This window comes from Lepisma saccharinum, chromosome 6 (assembly GCF_977018435.1).
Source record: "Lepisma saccharinum chromosome 6, izLepSacc3.1, whole genome shotgun sequence".
Taxonomy (NCBI): Eukaryota; Metazoa; Arthropoda; class Insecta; order Zygentoma; family Lepismatidae; genus Lepisma; species Lepisma saccharinum.
The window spans coordinates 60,523,443-60,539,186 of record NC_139234.1 but is presented as its reverse complement, the minus strand read 5'-3'; the positions used below and the strand labels follow the sequence as shown (position 1 = coordinate 60,539,186).

At 35.2% G+C, this 15,744-nt stretch overlaps 1 protein-coding gene across 1 annotated transcript in view; it reads right to left on the bottom strand.

The window, feature by feature from the left end:
* Positions 1 to 5,117: 5,117 nt before the first annotated feature.
* Positions 5,118 to 15,744, bottom strand: part of LOC145988809 (hexokinase-2-like) — a 68,121-nt gene continuing 57,494 nt past the window's right edge. The window contains exon 10 of the mRNA XM_083124008.1: positions 5,118 to 7,223. Within this exon, the coding sequence (XP_082980134.1) occupies positions 7,128 to 7,223 (96 nt within the window). The 3' untranslated portion in view covers positions 5,118 to 7,127. The remainder of the gene's footprint in view (positions 7,224 to 15,744) is intronic.

Sequence of the window (15,744 nt, the reverse complement as noted above, 5' to 3'; positions counted from 1 at the left end):
CTGGACCTAAAGTTTAAAGTGGGGTCCAAATCGCTGTGCAATGTGCCCCATGGGTATTGAACCTGAGCTGTTATATTATCACTAGACATCTGATTTTTAGGTTCTAAAAAATGTGCTTTTAGGTTCCTAAAATAGGCTATAAAAATCCTGAAATAGGTCCTAAAAATCTTGTTAGGCTCGAATAATCCTGAAGTAGGTTCAAAAGATCTTAAAATAGTTCAAAATTCGTGAATAATACTGTGAAAAAGGGATACCTATATCCTGAAATACGCACTATATTGTATAACGTTATGTGTGTTGCCTAACCCTACCGCGATGGTAGAACTTTCTCTTGAAAATTTGCTATTAATTCCACTCTTCCACATATAGTTAGGCAACAATAGTTTTTCATGTTATCCACAGTCAAACTCTGCAAATTTTGTCTGTGAGGATCATCTTATATACTGAAAATAATCTTTCAACAAAAGCATAGTCAGTGGTGCAAACTTCAATGCTGAAATGTTAGTTTGCAAGGTGTGAATGCCACAAAGCACCGAAGTGACCCGAAAGTGAGCAAGACCATGCAGATCAGAAGTTTGCACTTTGGACTGTATGGGTAACAGTGGCACCAGACATTTGCTTTCTTTAGAGCTTTGAAAATTTTGGACTTGAAAAATCACCATGGACTTTGAGGAAGGGAAATCAACAGTGTATGTTTCAAACATGTTCGTCATTTAATTTTTTTTGTGACCAAACAAAGCAAATGCCTCTGTGTGACAAAAATCCTATAAAACCTTTAAAAGTATATAAAAACCTAAAAAAAGGCTTGATTTAGGCGCATAAACCTAAAATAGGTTCTAACAAGCAAAATAGTTAAAACTTGATAAAAGATAAAAACGGTGATTTTCTTGCTGACCCAAGCGATATTCTAAATAGATGGAAGAACTACTTTAATGACCTTTTAAATGTCCATGTAGGAGATAAATCAGAATGAATGAAGTACACACAGCAGAACCTTTAGTTCCAGAACCTAACTTGACTGAAGTTAAAGATGCTATTAAAAGGCTAAAGAATAACAAAGCACCTGGCATTGATTTAATACCAGCTGAGTTAATTAAATGTGGTGGAAATTCATTAATATGTCAAATTCATAAATTAATTTGTTTAATATGGAATAAAGAAGAAATCCCTCAACAGTGGAAGGAATTCATAATTGTTCCTGTGTTTAAAAAAGGTGATAAAATGAACTGCAATAATTACCGTGGAATTTCTCTACTCTCAACAACATAAAATATTATCTAACATTATCTTAACAAGACTAACCCCATATGCTAATGAAATTATAGGTGATTATCAATGTGGATTTAAACGTAACAGATCAACTACATCAAATTTTTCACATCAGACAGACACTTGAAAAAAAGTGGGAATATAATCAAAATGTCCATCAGCTATTCATTGATTTCAAAAAAGCATATGATTCGGTCAAAAGAGATAAATTATATAATATATTAGTAGAGTTTGGAATACCTAAGAAGCTTGTTAGTATGATAAAAATATGCACCAGTGAAACAGAAAGTAAAATTCGTGTGGGTATTAATGTGTCTGACAAATTTACAATTCATGATGGGTTAAAACAAGGAGATGCATTATCTCCATTGCTCTTTAATTTTGCCTTAGAATATGCTGTTAGGAAGGTAAACGAAACTAAAGAAGGACTAAAATTAAATGGTGTGACTCAGTTGTTAGCATATGCAGATGATGTAGACTTACTGGGGGATGATGTGAATACAATTAAGAATAATGCTAAAATATTTTTCAAAACTGCTAAAGAGATAGGTTTGGAAGTTAACAAAGAGAAAACTAAATATATGCTTACAGGCCGAAACCAAGTGTTAAGTAATAATCAAAATCTAATTATTGATAACAACTCGTTCGAACCAGTTTCCAAATTCAAATACTTAGGAGTAATATTAACAAATGAAAATTATATTAAAGAGGAAATAAAAAGTAGGCTTAATTCAGGAAATGCATGTTACTTCTCTCTTCATAAACTTTTGTCTTCTCGTTTAATATCTAAGAAACTAAAAGTTAAAATATACAAAATAGTAATTTTGCCTGTAGTATTATATGGGTGTGAAACTTGGTCCCTTACATTGAAAGAGGAACATAAATTGAGAGTATTTGAAAATAAGATCCTTAGGAAAATCTTTGGACCTAAAAGGGATGAGGAGACAGGTGAGTGGAGAAGGTTACATAATTTAGAACTACATAATTTGTATTCATGTCCAGATATTATTAGAATAATTAAATCAAGAAGACTTAGGTGGGCAGGCCATGTGGCACGAATGGGAGAGGAAAGAGGAGTTTACAGGATTCTTGTTGGAAAGCCTGATGGTAAGAGACCTGTAGGCAAGACGAAGATGGAGGGACAACGTTGAGATGGACCTAAAGGAAATCGGTAGGGATGGAAAAGAGTATATAGATCTTGCTCAAGATAGGGACAGATGGAAGGCCTGTGTTGCTGCAGCCATGAACCTTCGGGTTTAAGAAGGCTAGAGAGTTAGTTAAGCAAAATAGTTTTTTTAGGCACTAAAATTTCAGCAGTTGTTGCATTTTTTAATGAAAAACTGACATAACTTATTATTTCTTACATACCTGTAAAGGAAGAAATAGGTTAAAAACCTGAAGTTCGAGGTTTAATTATCACTATGCCATGGAGAAGGGGGGGGGGGGACATGTAGTAACTGACAATGGTATTGAGTAATGTCAAAAGTTTAACATTTGGCAGTGACAAACAGTCCATCCAAAGATGTGTAGCGGGAACTACAAAACACCCCCTTTCCCCAAGTTAAGGGTATTTTTAACCTCCTGGGACCTGAGGTTCATGTTCTGTTCCCCCTCCCAACAAAGTTGTGCCCCAAGTTACTGAACCCACCAACTCCATATGTATAATATGTATGTATGACACTATCTTTTCACACTAACTATGCTGACAGAATATGTTCGATACTGGCTGGCACCTCACCCCCTAGACAGGGGTTAAGTATGCAACCCTTGGGTATATGGATTGTTAAGTCATGTATGATGCTTAGGGATATTGTAACATATAGAATTACTACATATATACTATGCCATGTTACATGAGCAGAGGCAGCTCAAGGTCTAGCTTGTAGCTCCCCCAACTCTGAACCAATTACCTCCCTTCAATGGAAGAGATTAGGGGAGGGACACAGGTGAACAATTAGCCCCGCACAATGCTAAACGCAAACTGTCCTTTCTCCCAGTTTTGGAACCCAATCGTGGCCACTGCCTCTCTTCTTTCTACAGCCCCTTGCAATGCCCTGGCCCAGCTGCAGTGTTACCAAGAGAAATTCTCAATATATTCATCTGTCTGTATTTTGCCTAAATTCTGTATGCACATAGCCCAAACCAGATTTTTTTTCTGTGGGGAGGCTCAGCATGTGCTGTAAACATGTATATGTGTGTGCACATGAGGTGAATACAGGATGTACGTATCTATATTGTCTATACATTTCACAAGTCAAAAAACGTTTCTTAATAACATTATGCTCATTTCGGGCCTCGCAGATAGTACAGTGGTAAATGTCGCATTGTAATCAAGGAGTCCCTGGCTCCTTCCCAAGTTGAGGCTACCAGTAATTTGGGTTCCACTTTAAACGGTGGGTCCAGTCCCCCTATCTGAATATAAAGTGGACTCAAAAACAAACTTTTTTTTTATCATGCTCACACATTTCTTTGTTTCTTCATATACAATTTCATCACTTTTAATAAAACTTGGTTATCACTCTTGGGGCACATGGTCCTGTGTCCCTAACTAATTCCACTGAAGTGTATGCACCAGTGTTCGGAGAGTTTCCTTTTTAAAAATGTAACAGAGTTACTGGTACTCGATGGAACAAGGAGTCTGCTTTGCTTGAATGATCTGGAGAGTATGTTCACCCTTCTATTGAAAAGCAATGAACTTTACGAAATCGAAGTAAGGAATGCCAGAAGTCACTAACACTTAATTCACTTTACTATTTATTTGTACCTAAAATATCTTTTCTGCGAGGGATTTGTAATGCCTGATTTATCTGGCATGGAAAATATTTACTTTCTCAATTAAAAGTATGGAAGTAAACTCAATGTTTCTTCTAAAATATAACTTTATGTATGTATATATCTAACATATTTACAAGCATTGTGTTATTTCTTTCACCCTATCATTGTAGAAATGAGTATAAATAAAACCAGAAAGACAAATCACACCTCAATATATATATATAGATAGATAAATGCACATTTCAGTTACAGAACTACATTCTTCTCTAAAAAGTAACAATTAAAATGTTTATGGGTTAGAAGAATAAATTCATTCATATACATAGAAAATTATATAAATATAAGTATACATGTGTGATACAACACAAAACTGCAGTTTTGTAATTTTATTTAAAAAAATCCTATAGTTTGTAACTAATCGAGTTTCATATGGCCAGTGAAAAGAAATATGACAGATTAATTGAGATTGTATTATATAATGCATCATGAAATACTTGTGAACAATGGACTAGTATTTTTAGGAGGAAAGCAAATGTTCCCTTAAAATTAAGAAACAAGTTTTAAATCTGTTGCATGTAGGTCACTTTGGCATGGTGAGATCTGAATTGAAAGTGAAAAGAAGTATGTTTTAGTCAGATTTGCACAGAAATTGAAAATCTAACTCCTGTATTGTATAGTATGTGGAAAGTAAAAATTTCAAAATACCTTTAATGCCACACTCAGTTTCAGAATTCTGATTTGAAAACTGACTATTTTTAGATATTAACCTGGGACATCCTAATTGAAACAAAACTTGCGAGATCTGTAGAAATTAAGTTACATTGTTTCATTTTAATTTTTTTACAAAACTATTTTTCTTCACAAACCAATTAACAGAAAACTATACACGTAGAAATTTCACAATACATTCAATAATAGAATTAATATTTTTTTCTTCCAAATATAGATTATTCATTACTCATTTAGTTTTACCAGGGACTGAACTTTTACCACGTATGGATGATTTTCTACAATATTTGGCATTTCAATATATATATATATATATATATATATATATATATATATATATATATATATATATAATAATCTTTTCAAACTTTTCAGAATTTGTTTGCAACACAGAACTGATCCAAAATCAAATGTTCACTATACTGCAAATTTAAAATGTATCAAGTCAAGGACTGCAAGAGCCAATGAAAACTACAAGCTTAAAATCTCACCCTGTGCTACTGATGAATCAAACTGGCATTTACAAAGTGTCAAGTATGGACCTGAAAGAGGTGTGGGGAATCTGAATTTATTGCCAGAGTCTACATAGTTTGCTGAGAAGAAAATTAGTTGCTTAGAAGAAATTGGGTACATTTATGAAAATTTATTAATAGTCATGTTGCAAGATGGGTCGCAAGAATTGAATAGTGAACTCCTATGACAATAAAAAATAGTGAAACTGATAATCACAATAATGCCAAAAGCAGTGATTGAATGAAGCCTTGTCTTGAACTTGCTTGATGGTACAGTAAAAATTGTAGCAAAAATATATCATTTCACTGAACATGTTATTCATGCACAGTTATGAACTATCAAATTTGTGTTTTTAATTAAAACTTACTGAAAATTGTTCTAGTTCTTTGGCTTTTTGTAAAATATCTTTCATAATTAGAAATACAAAATTTGATTTGGTTATTTTTATATAATGTAAAAATAATGGCTCTGTTTAAGTGGTTCCTTCATCTGCTTTTAATTTATTTCTTTTTAAAATATATTTGTTACCTTTCTTGCACATGCAAGGCATTATTTTACAAGAATTCTATCACAGTTTTTAATGTAAAATACGTAGGTTCTATAAAAAGATACATTCAAATATTTTCCATAGTTTAAATGGCAATTTGTATAAATTTGTATATATCTAATAATTTTACCTTAGGAAAAGTGACAAAAGTGGAGAAAATGTAACTCTGCAGAAGTTTACAAATGTGCACTAAGTAGAAGTAATGTTAAAAATTATTGCAATTTCATGAATTACTTTAATTCACAATGTTTTGCAGTAACTAGGCAATGAAAGTACTCTTAAGAGAGAGACTGATAAATGGGATGGTTTCACGCCATTCATAAAATTCTGACCACTTAATGTAAAACTCAAATTTAATGTGACTTTTATAGTGTGCATTTGTATACTTTCCAGCATTTAGATCTTTTTAAACTTTATAATAATACATTTAACAACATCTCTCTCTGTATTGATATAAAATATTTCTTTTTCTCTTTATGAAATATTTCAACAAATATTGTAGAGATTTTACAGTGAAATAAACTTCCTAAGAAAATATAACAATCTTCGAAATGCATAATTTAGAATTGCAACATTTCCTTTAAAAAACACCAATTATATAACCTTATTTTTTACCTTTGGAACTTCTGATAAAACCATTAAAAACCAATCATGGATTTCATGTAACATCATCTCACATGCAAATATTATGAATTATGTTCTTTTTCTGTTCTCCACAAATATCAGCTGAATTCTGTATGGTGAAGTAAAAATATTCCTAAGTAAAATTCTAAGTTGCTTCATGTTATGTTTAGTTTAATATTGATTTGTAGTTAATTTCTATTTATAAAACTTCAAACAAAATTACTCTCATACAGTTTTGAAACTTGAAATCACACATGAATCATGATTTACTAACTTCTATTCCAATCTCGACAGAAATGCTGATTCAATTAGAGAATTTTAAAAATATATATATTTTAAATATTCATATTAGTAAAATCTTTAAAAATTCTTTCACTATTTCATTACAAACAACAAAATTTCTGTACAAAAGTTGTGTTAACTCCCAAAAATGTGTTGCACAAAATATAAAGCGGTTAGCATTATGTGAACAAGACTCGAAATTGTATGTGTTCGAGCAACATGCCAGTAGTTAACTATAGGAACCTGTTCTAGGACAAATTGCGAGAAATCAAAACTATTGTACTTCTCTCCAATATAACGCTTTCTGCACTTTCATATGAAACACTGGTAAAAGTACTGCGGTACAAAAATACATGCCCCAAAAAAAATGTTCACAAGCTTTCCACTATCACGTGGTGGATTGACGTTTGTGTATTCTCCTTGCTATGGCTGCTACAAGACATGCTCCTTTTCCACTTCCATCTTCTGCTTGCAAGAGTTGAAACTGAAAAAGAACAAATTGAGAATAAATGCACACATGAATTCAGATATCAGTTTTTGTTTTGGTTATCTTAATTGCTTTTCTCTCTCTTGAATGAAATATGATGACAAAGATGAATGGAGATAAGAGTGGCTGATGGGAGGAACACAGTGATGCATCCATCTCTTGACCAAGGTTCAAATTAGGGACCTCTGCCTTGCAGTGCATGGTTGATTCTTAAAAATCCTTGCATGTACAATCAATTGAGCACCTTGTGGGCTAATGTGGCTTTATTCATGAAACTGATGTTAGACCTATACACAACTCTCCAAGAGCTTTGTGTGGTGAAGTCCAGAGGACCCAATTCAGTCAAATCCACTCTTCTCATCTCCTAATCAAGGTTCCATGGGATCTTTCAGGATGCAAAATAGAGTAATATAACCTATGGCACAACAGCCCTTGAGGGCCAGGGCCTACTTACAGACTGCTAGCCTCACTCCCACACGCCTCAGGAGAAGTGTGTGATCATCCAACCAGTTATGGGGTGATTTGTGGTAAACACGACAAACCCCCAGTCATAGTAGTTTTTTATGACCAGGTTACACTCCTCATTCATAGCTCCCCAATTTTCTCATGATGGTGGGTAGCCACCAGTTCCAAACACTGACTGAAATCTCAGGAGAAAGTTGTTATACTTCATCCCAGGAGACCAGGTGCGGTTGGCTGTATAATGCACATGTGCAGTGAACCCCCAGTAATATACAAAATAAACAATAACTGAGATGTTCATAAGCGTAGAATGCCAAATTATCTTAGTGAGAAGGAGAAACTGCAGGCCAGAGCCACTCAGCTCCCCTCTAGTTCAGTTTCGTGCAAAGTCTCCGTTGAACCTCCGCAAGGCAACCCCTACCATGCTAAAAGCATAGGATGGCTAGCAGAAGCTCGACGCGTACATATGGCGAAAATACATGCAGTCTGATACTCCAGGAAGGTCATCTCGTGAAAACTGACATGCACAGTTCGTAGGATCACAAGCGAGCTGGAGTGAACCACGCTCTTCTCTCTTCCAGTGTTGCCCTAAGTGTTTCAATTTTAATTCATTTGGCATTCTCTTTGTATTATTTATATTTTACAAGACTTATTATATTAATGAAGAGGGTGTAATATATATATGCAGAGGTGACCCCAAACGAAAGCTAGAAGTAAAGATGATGGGACAAAAGATAAATATGATACAAAACAACTTGCCTACATATTCAGAGTTTTCTTCTTTAAGATGGAAACACTTCAGGTGGAAGGAGCCGAAAAGTCAAAAATAGCACGAGGGCGAGGGTCGCTTATCGGACAAGACAAACAACCTTTTGGTCAGACTAAATGATTTTGTTGACATGTTAGGCTTTTTAGGTTTAGTTGTCCTAGAATATATACACTGCAATTTTTGGGACTTTACCGTGCTTGACCAAAAATTTAGTATTTACTATTTATTCAAGCCTAACTTAACAATGAAGGCATTTCGCACTTACGTCAGAAGACAACCAAAATGTTGTTTGGATTTCGTGCGATCAGTTATACTCTAGCCCGAGCGGGTGTTCGAGGGGACGTGCACATTTGACTTTGTTACGTGTCATTGCCTCCATACTTGTTAGTTTGTTTTGAAGTGCGTGGCTGGTGATTGAAATATATTTGGCATGGTGATATGTTGAATGGAGTGAGGTGGATTGTGTATTGGAAGGAGTGTAGTTGTTGCTGTGTGAGAAGTTAACATATTGCATAGAATAGAATTGCTTTGATTTAGCGATATACTTTCGAATAGTTAAATAAGAATTATCTTGTAATCAAGGGGTCTTGGGTTCGATTACTGATACATACTCATTTTAGCAGGCAGAGATTTGTATATTTACTGTAGGTTCAGGATCCAGTTCCAATAATCTAGTCTATTTGACAGTGGTGGGACCAGAAAAGAGTTGGCAAGAGTGGAAAAGGCAAAATTGAGGCGAGAATATTTTCTGGATTCTGAGATACCCCTAAATACAATGCCATACGAAAATCTTAAAATTAAAATGATCGCCCCCTACACACACATTTCTTGGTGCTGTCATTGTTATCTGAACATAAAGCAAATTAACTTTCAGTAATCTACCGGCAAAAATTTGATAATTTTTCCAATACTATCTCTACAAACCAAAGCGTGCAGTGTCTCAAAAGGTTTAGGTAAGTCCACTTTGCATAATTTTGGTGAACCCCCAGGGAAAATTATGCACGGGCTGCTCCTGCAGGAGACTAACCAGTAGGCATTCCTTAGCTTCTGAGCCCAAAGCCTGATGCCTTAAGCTTGATGTGCACCGAGATGCTGGAAGTGCAGCAACAGAATGGAACAGTTTTGCTTCCGGCATCTCAGTGGGCGATAACCCTCAGGATAACCTGCAGACTTCTAGCTGGAACTTCCATTCTTTGGTTCCCCATGTTCCCCTATAGTAACCATGACACCATTTGATTTCAATAGAAGCAGATGACAGAAGTTTTGTTGCCGGATTTTTCCATGTTTCCCCACGTCTCAGTGCGAGAGGTCCTTTAGACTGTACAGTCGCAGTGTGGGACAATATCTTACAATTACAGATACATTATTTATTAAATTACTTCTGCTCAAAGTGATTAAAACATATTTTACATGTTACCTAATTAAAAGTTATTATTATTCTTGTTAGTGGCACAAAGCTTAATTGGGATTTCAGAAAGTTTTTAGTCAAAAACCCCGATGAAATTGATATTTAATCTATACCCAACCCCCATCCCCACACTCCTCATCCCCACCCCCAAAGAACTTTGAGTGGTGAATTTCAGTGAAATTTAGAGGAACCAGTTAAGTCAAATCTACTCATTTTCTATTCTGGACCCCATGGGATCTTTCAGGAAGTGAAAGAGTGATGTGTGGCAGTGCTTAAAGTGGTTTCGGTCAATAGCCTGAATGCCAATCAGAAATGAATAGGCTATTGTTGCTACTACTACTACTACTACTACTAATAATAATATATAACTTAAAATGTTTTGCTTCAAAAGATTCTCATACTCAAATATGTTCACTTAAATTTTTCATATGTGATACATATTCTGTGAAGCAACTCTATTTTTTTGTTCATATTGTTCTGTGCCTTCGAAGAAGACAGAAATAAAACTTATTTCCAGTTCAGTATATTAATCATTATGCAGTGTCAGGTTTGAATAATGGCTTCTTAAAATTTAATAGGTTATGGGCCCAGCCCAGGTGTTCAAGAACTGTGCTGCAATGTACTTGGGAGTTGTTACATCACAGTGGAAAATTTTATCGTAAATTTTGTGATTTACTCATGACTGATTACATGATATGATAATGCATGTAGTGCTTGTGAAGCTTTGAATCTAAATTTGTGCTAAATAATTTTTCTTGTATGTAAAGTACGGGGACAAGAAAATTGAAACAAATTCGATACTACTATTTATATTTTGAGCCTTGGCAACACTGATTGAAGTTAGGCGCGATTTGACGTTTGCACGGAATCATCTGGCATTATTGACCATAACGTACTTCAAATGTTTTGTCAATAGCTTCATTTGTGTTGTTTATGTTGCCTTGGAGATTGTGCGACAACAATAAAATGGAATTAACTCGTGAACATTTTCGTGCGATGATTTTTTACGATTTTCAACGTGGATTATCAAGACAAGAGTGCATCGATCAACTTACTTCCACATTTGGCGATGAAGCCCCATCTTTTGCCACTGTGAAACGCTGGTATTCGCGAAGGTCGTCCAAAATCAGTTGTTCAAGAAAACATTGATGCTGTGCAAAACCTAATACTGCAAGATCATCATGTGACATACTGTGAGATTGAGGCAACCATAGGCATTAGTTCCACCAGCATATATAAAATATTACATGATCATTTAGCTGTGAGAAAGGTATGTTCTCATTGGATCCCACACAATGACAAAAACTCAAAAAGACGCTCGCGTCAATTGGTGCAAACAAATGCTCAATAAATACAATCGTGGTGCTTCAAAAGACATATATAAGATTGTAACAGGTGACGAATCATGGATATATGCATATGAGCTGGAACGTAAACAGCAGTCGACTGTATGGGTGTTTCAAGATGAACCCAATCCAACAAAAGTTGTTCGCGCTCGAAGCACATCGAAACAAATGGTTGCCTGTTTTTTCGGGAAAACTGGTCATGTGATAACTGTGGCTTTAGAGGAACATAGAATAGTCAACTCTGAATGGTACACAACAATTTGTTTGCCAGAGGTCTTCGGTCAAATACGGAAAACAAACAAACGCCGTCGGATCATTCTTCATCAAGACAATGCCAGCTGTCACACATTTCGTCTAACAACAGACTTTATGAATAGTCAAAAAAATCGAATTGATGGGTCATCCGCCGTACAGTCCTGATTTGGCACCCAATGACTTCTTCTTGTTCCCGAATGTCAAGAATAAATTGCGTGGACAACGATTTTAGTCGGCGGAAGACGCCGTTGATGCATTCAAAAACCATATTATGGAGGTGTCTCAAGAAGATTGGAAAATCTGCTTTGACAAATGGTTCGAACGAATGCAAAAGTGTATTGACCATAAAGGAGAATACTTCGAAAAACAAAGCAGTTTTCAATGCCAAATTCCTGTTTTTTCATTGTTAGGCTCAAAATATAAATAGTGACCCTCGTACATACACTGTAAGAACAATCAATCCAATCGCGATTAATAGTGGTGGACAGCTGACCATCGAAAAACTGGAAGGTGTTAAGAATTACGCCACGTGGAAGTTCTTAATGAATTTAACTGTGTCGAAGCTACTACTCCAGTGGATCCAGTTCGAGACCAGAAAGCGTATGCCAAGATATGTTTGTGCATGCATTCTCCTTACTACCCACATGTTATAAATGCTAAAAGTGCGAAGGCAGCATGGGATAATCTGAAGGCAGCTTACGAAAACCAAGGTATAAGTAGGCACTTAGCAATTAAAAGAAGACTCTCCAGATGCATTATGAAGATTTTCCTTCAATGGACTTGTACCTAGATGAAATCTCCTCATTGCAGCCAAGAGTTAGCGGATGTGGGATGCAGCATCGATGAAGAATCACCGAAATTATGTTGATTGGATTGCCTGAAGAGTATAATCCTTTCGAAACTGGTATTGAAGGAACTCAGACAAAACTTACAAGCAAGTTTGTGAAGTCACGGCTCATGCAGGGTGATTTTCGATGAAGTGAAAGTGTTTCCAAGGATTCTGCATATTTAGCTTCAGATAAGAAGGGTTCATTTGTACCTATTTGCCATTATTGCAAGAAGGAAGGCCATATAAAGCCAAGATGTCCTCAATTATAGAAGTCTAAGAAGTGGATGAAGAAACCTACAGTTACGAAGCAAGGACCAAGTTCTTCACAACACAATAGTTCATTGTTGTTGACTACCCACAGTGCTTGTGGCAGTAAAATGTTTACTGATGACTGGTTACTAGATTCAGGGTGTACTTCACATATGAGTAAACAAAGATTGTTTTTTTAATTATTCAAATTGTAAATCATCTGAAATTACCATTGCAAATAATCAAAAGGTGATAAGTAATGGAATTGGTGATGTGAAAGTAAATCTAAAAAATAATGTGCAGAAGTTAATATCAGACTTGATGTATGTTCCAGATAGTACAGCAAATTTGTTGTCTGTTAACAAAGTTACTGAAAAGGGTTATGTTATGCTTTTTTATAACAAAAGATGTAGTGGTTACAATGTATCTGATATTGAGATTAAGGCTACTCCAAAATTTATAGCAACAAAGGTAGGTGGTATTTATAAGTTAGACCAGGCTGAAAATTTGTCCATGATGAATTTAAACAATACTACTGTAAATTCTCTTGAAAATTATGAAGAGACAGTAGTTATGTTGTCAGTTAATGCTTCACAAGATGTATGGCATAAACGTTTAGGTCATTTGAGTGTAAGAGGAATGATATCTTTGAGAGATAATTTAGCTGATGAAGTACGTTTTCACCCCAAAACCATGTATTCCTTGCATTGAGGGGAAGCAGAAAACTGCACCTTTTCCAAAGGAAATGGCAAAAAGAGCTAAACAAAAACTAAAGTTAATTATATTCTGATGTTTGTGGACCTATGTCCGAATCAAGTTGGGAGGGGGAGGGGGAGATGCACAATATTTTGTTACTTTTACTGACGATTATACTCGCAAGAGTTTTGTATATTTTCTTAAATTTAAGCATGAAGTATTTGAAAAATTTGTAGAGATCAAAGCTTTTGTAGAAAATCAGTGTAATTTAAAAATCAAGAAACTTAGATCAGATAATGATACAGAATGAGTATTTTGAAGTAATAAAAGTGCCTCATTCTTTGCCTAGAACAAAAGCCAAGTCATGCAACCAAGGAATTTTCTGCATATCTCAGTGAACATGGTATAATCCATGAGACAAGTGTTCCATATACTCCGCAACAAAATGGAGTTCCTGAGAGACTAAACAGAACAATTGTAGAAAAGCTAGAACAATCCTTCATGATGCTAATCTCAAGATGTTGGGCTGAAGCAATTTCAACGGGTGTATACCTGAAGAATGTTTGTCCTACAGTTGCAATTAAAGATGCTACTCCAGAGGAAATGTGGACAGGACATAAAGTTAATTTAAGTCATCTTAGTGTATTTGGTTGTACAGCATATGTTTTGACACCAGACCATCAACGAAAGAAGATGGATAGCAAGTCTAAATCATATATTATGGTACGATACTGTGAGTTTACAAAAGGTTATAGATTAGCTGATGCTTCAAATCCTGGTAAGGTTATTAAAGCAAGAAATTTTGCAGGATCATGTGTCGATGGGACAGATGTCAACACTACATGTCCTCCAATGTAATTTTACTTCTGACTGTACAGATACCATTCAATGGATCACAAGTTAAAAACAATGACAGTCAAAATTTTGTAGATGGTACACAAAATTCAGAATAAAAATCAAGTGACACTTTATGTGTTGATAGTAATGTCAGTGAATTATCAAAAGAAACTCCAGAGGTAAAAAATTCAGAAACTGCTGAATGTTCGAATGTAGATAGTAATTTATCTCAAAATGTAGCACAAGAAAATGGTAGACCTGTTAGAAATAAGCAATTACCAATTTGGACAGGGGATTATGAGGTCTCACTGCAGAACATGGGCTGCTTTTTTCCTCTAAATAGACAAACAAAATTTATATCCCCTGAAAGTACGTACCTTCTACTTCCATTTTCCAGTGTTCCTTTTACAAGTACTATTATATTATTGCGCGTAAAAAATGTTTTTCCTGCTACTAAAAGCAATTCATTTCTCCATTTGTTCGCGTCCATATTATTTACGCGCTCAAGTGTTGTGCGATAAGTGAGACCCTTTGTTTCATGGCATTTGAGTTGATTTGTAGCTCCAGATTCCACCCACAGACACACAGTTTCTTTCATTATTTCAGACGAGGAATGCTTACAAGGTTAGGTTAGGCCTGTTAGGTTGGGTTCCAATAGCATAAATACAATGAAAAATGTTTTTCCTGCTACTAAAAGCAATGCATTTCTCCATTCCTTCATGTCCGTATTGTTTACGCTCAGTTTCTTTCAATATTTCTTCGAGGAATGCCTACAAGGTTAGGTTAGGCCTGTTAGGTTAGGTTTCATTAGCATAAATACAATGACTAATTATTATTTAGGCTAAGTGAACTAAACCTAGCTACCTAACAACATAGGCATGTTTTGCTTTCACTAGATTTGTGCAGGAATATGCCTTTTCCTTCGCTGCTACGATTTCAATACCACCCAACCTGGACACGTTTTTCTGGTTTTTTTAAAGAAAAGAAATTTTCCGCACCTTAAAACTTACTTTTCCCGATTACTAACTACAAAACGTTACCAAAAAATTATGAACTGCGTTCCTCCTAAGCAGCCCATATTCTGCAGTCTTACCGATTATGATTTGTCAGACACATCTTTTATGAGTTTTGAAGAACCTGTAATTTTTAGGATGCCATGACATGCAAAAAAAAAAAAAAAAAATCCAGATGTAAGAGAGCGATGGATGATTAATATAAATCACTCTTGAAGTATGAAGTTTGGGAATTAGTAGATCGTCCAAAGGCCCAGAGTGTAGTTAAATGTATATTGGTATATAAAGTAAAAACAGATGTAAATGGAGACAGATAGATACAAAGCTCTATTAGTAGCATGGAGCTTTACACAACGATACGGTATTGATTATGAAGAGATGTTTGCACCTGTTGTAAGAGACACTACTCTCAGACTTTTGTTTGCTATTGGTGTGGAATACAATATGGACATAGAGCATATTGATATAAGTACTGCGTTCCTGAATGGTGATTTAAATGAGAATTTATATGGAAGAACCACAAGGTTATCAGGTTGATAATAAAGTATGTCTACTCAAAAAGAGTTTGGATGGTCTAAAACAAGCAAGTCTAGCTTGGAATCAAAAAATACATGTGTTAATCAAAATGAAATACAATCGAAATGTGAACCTTGT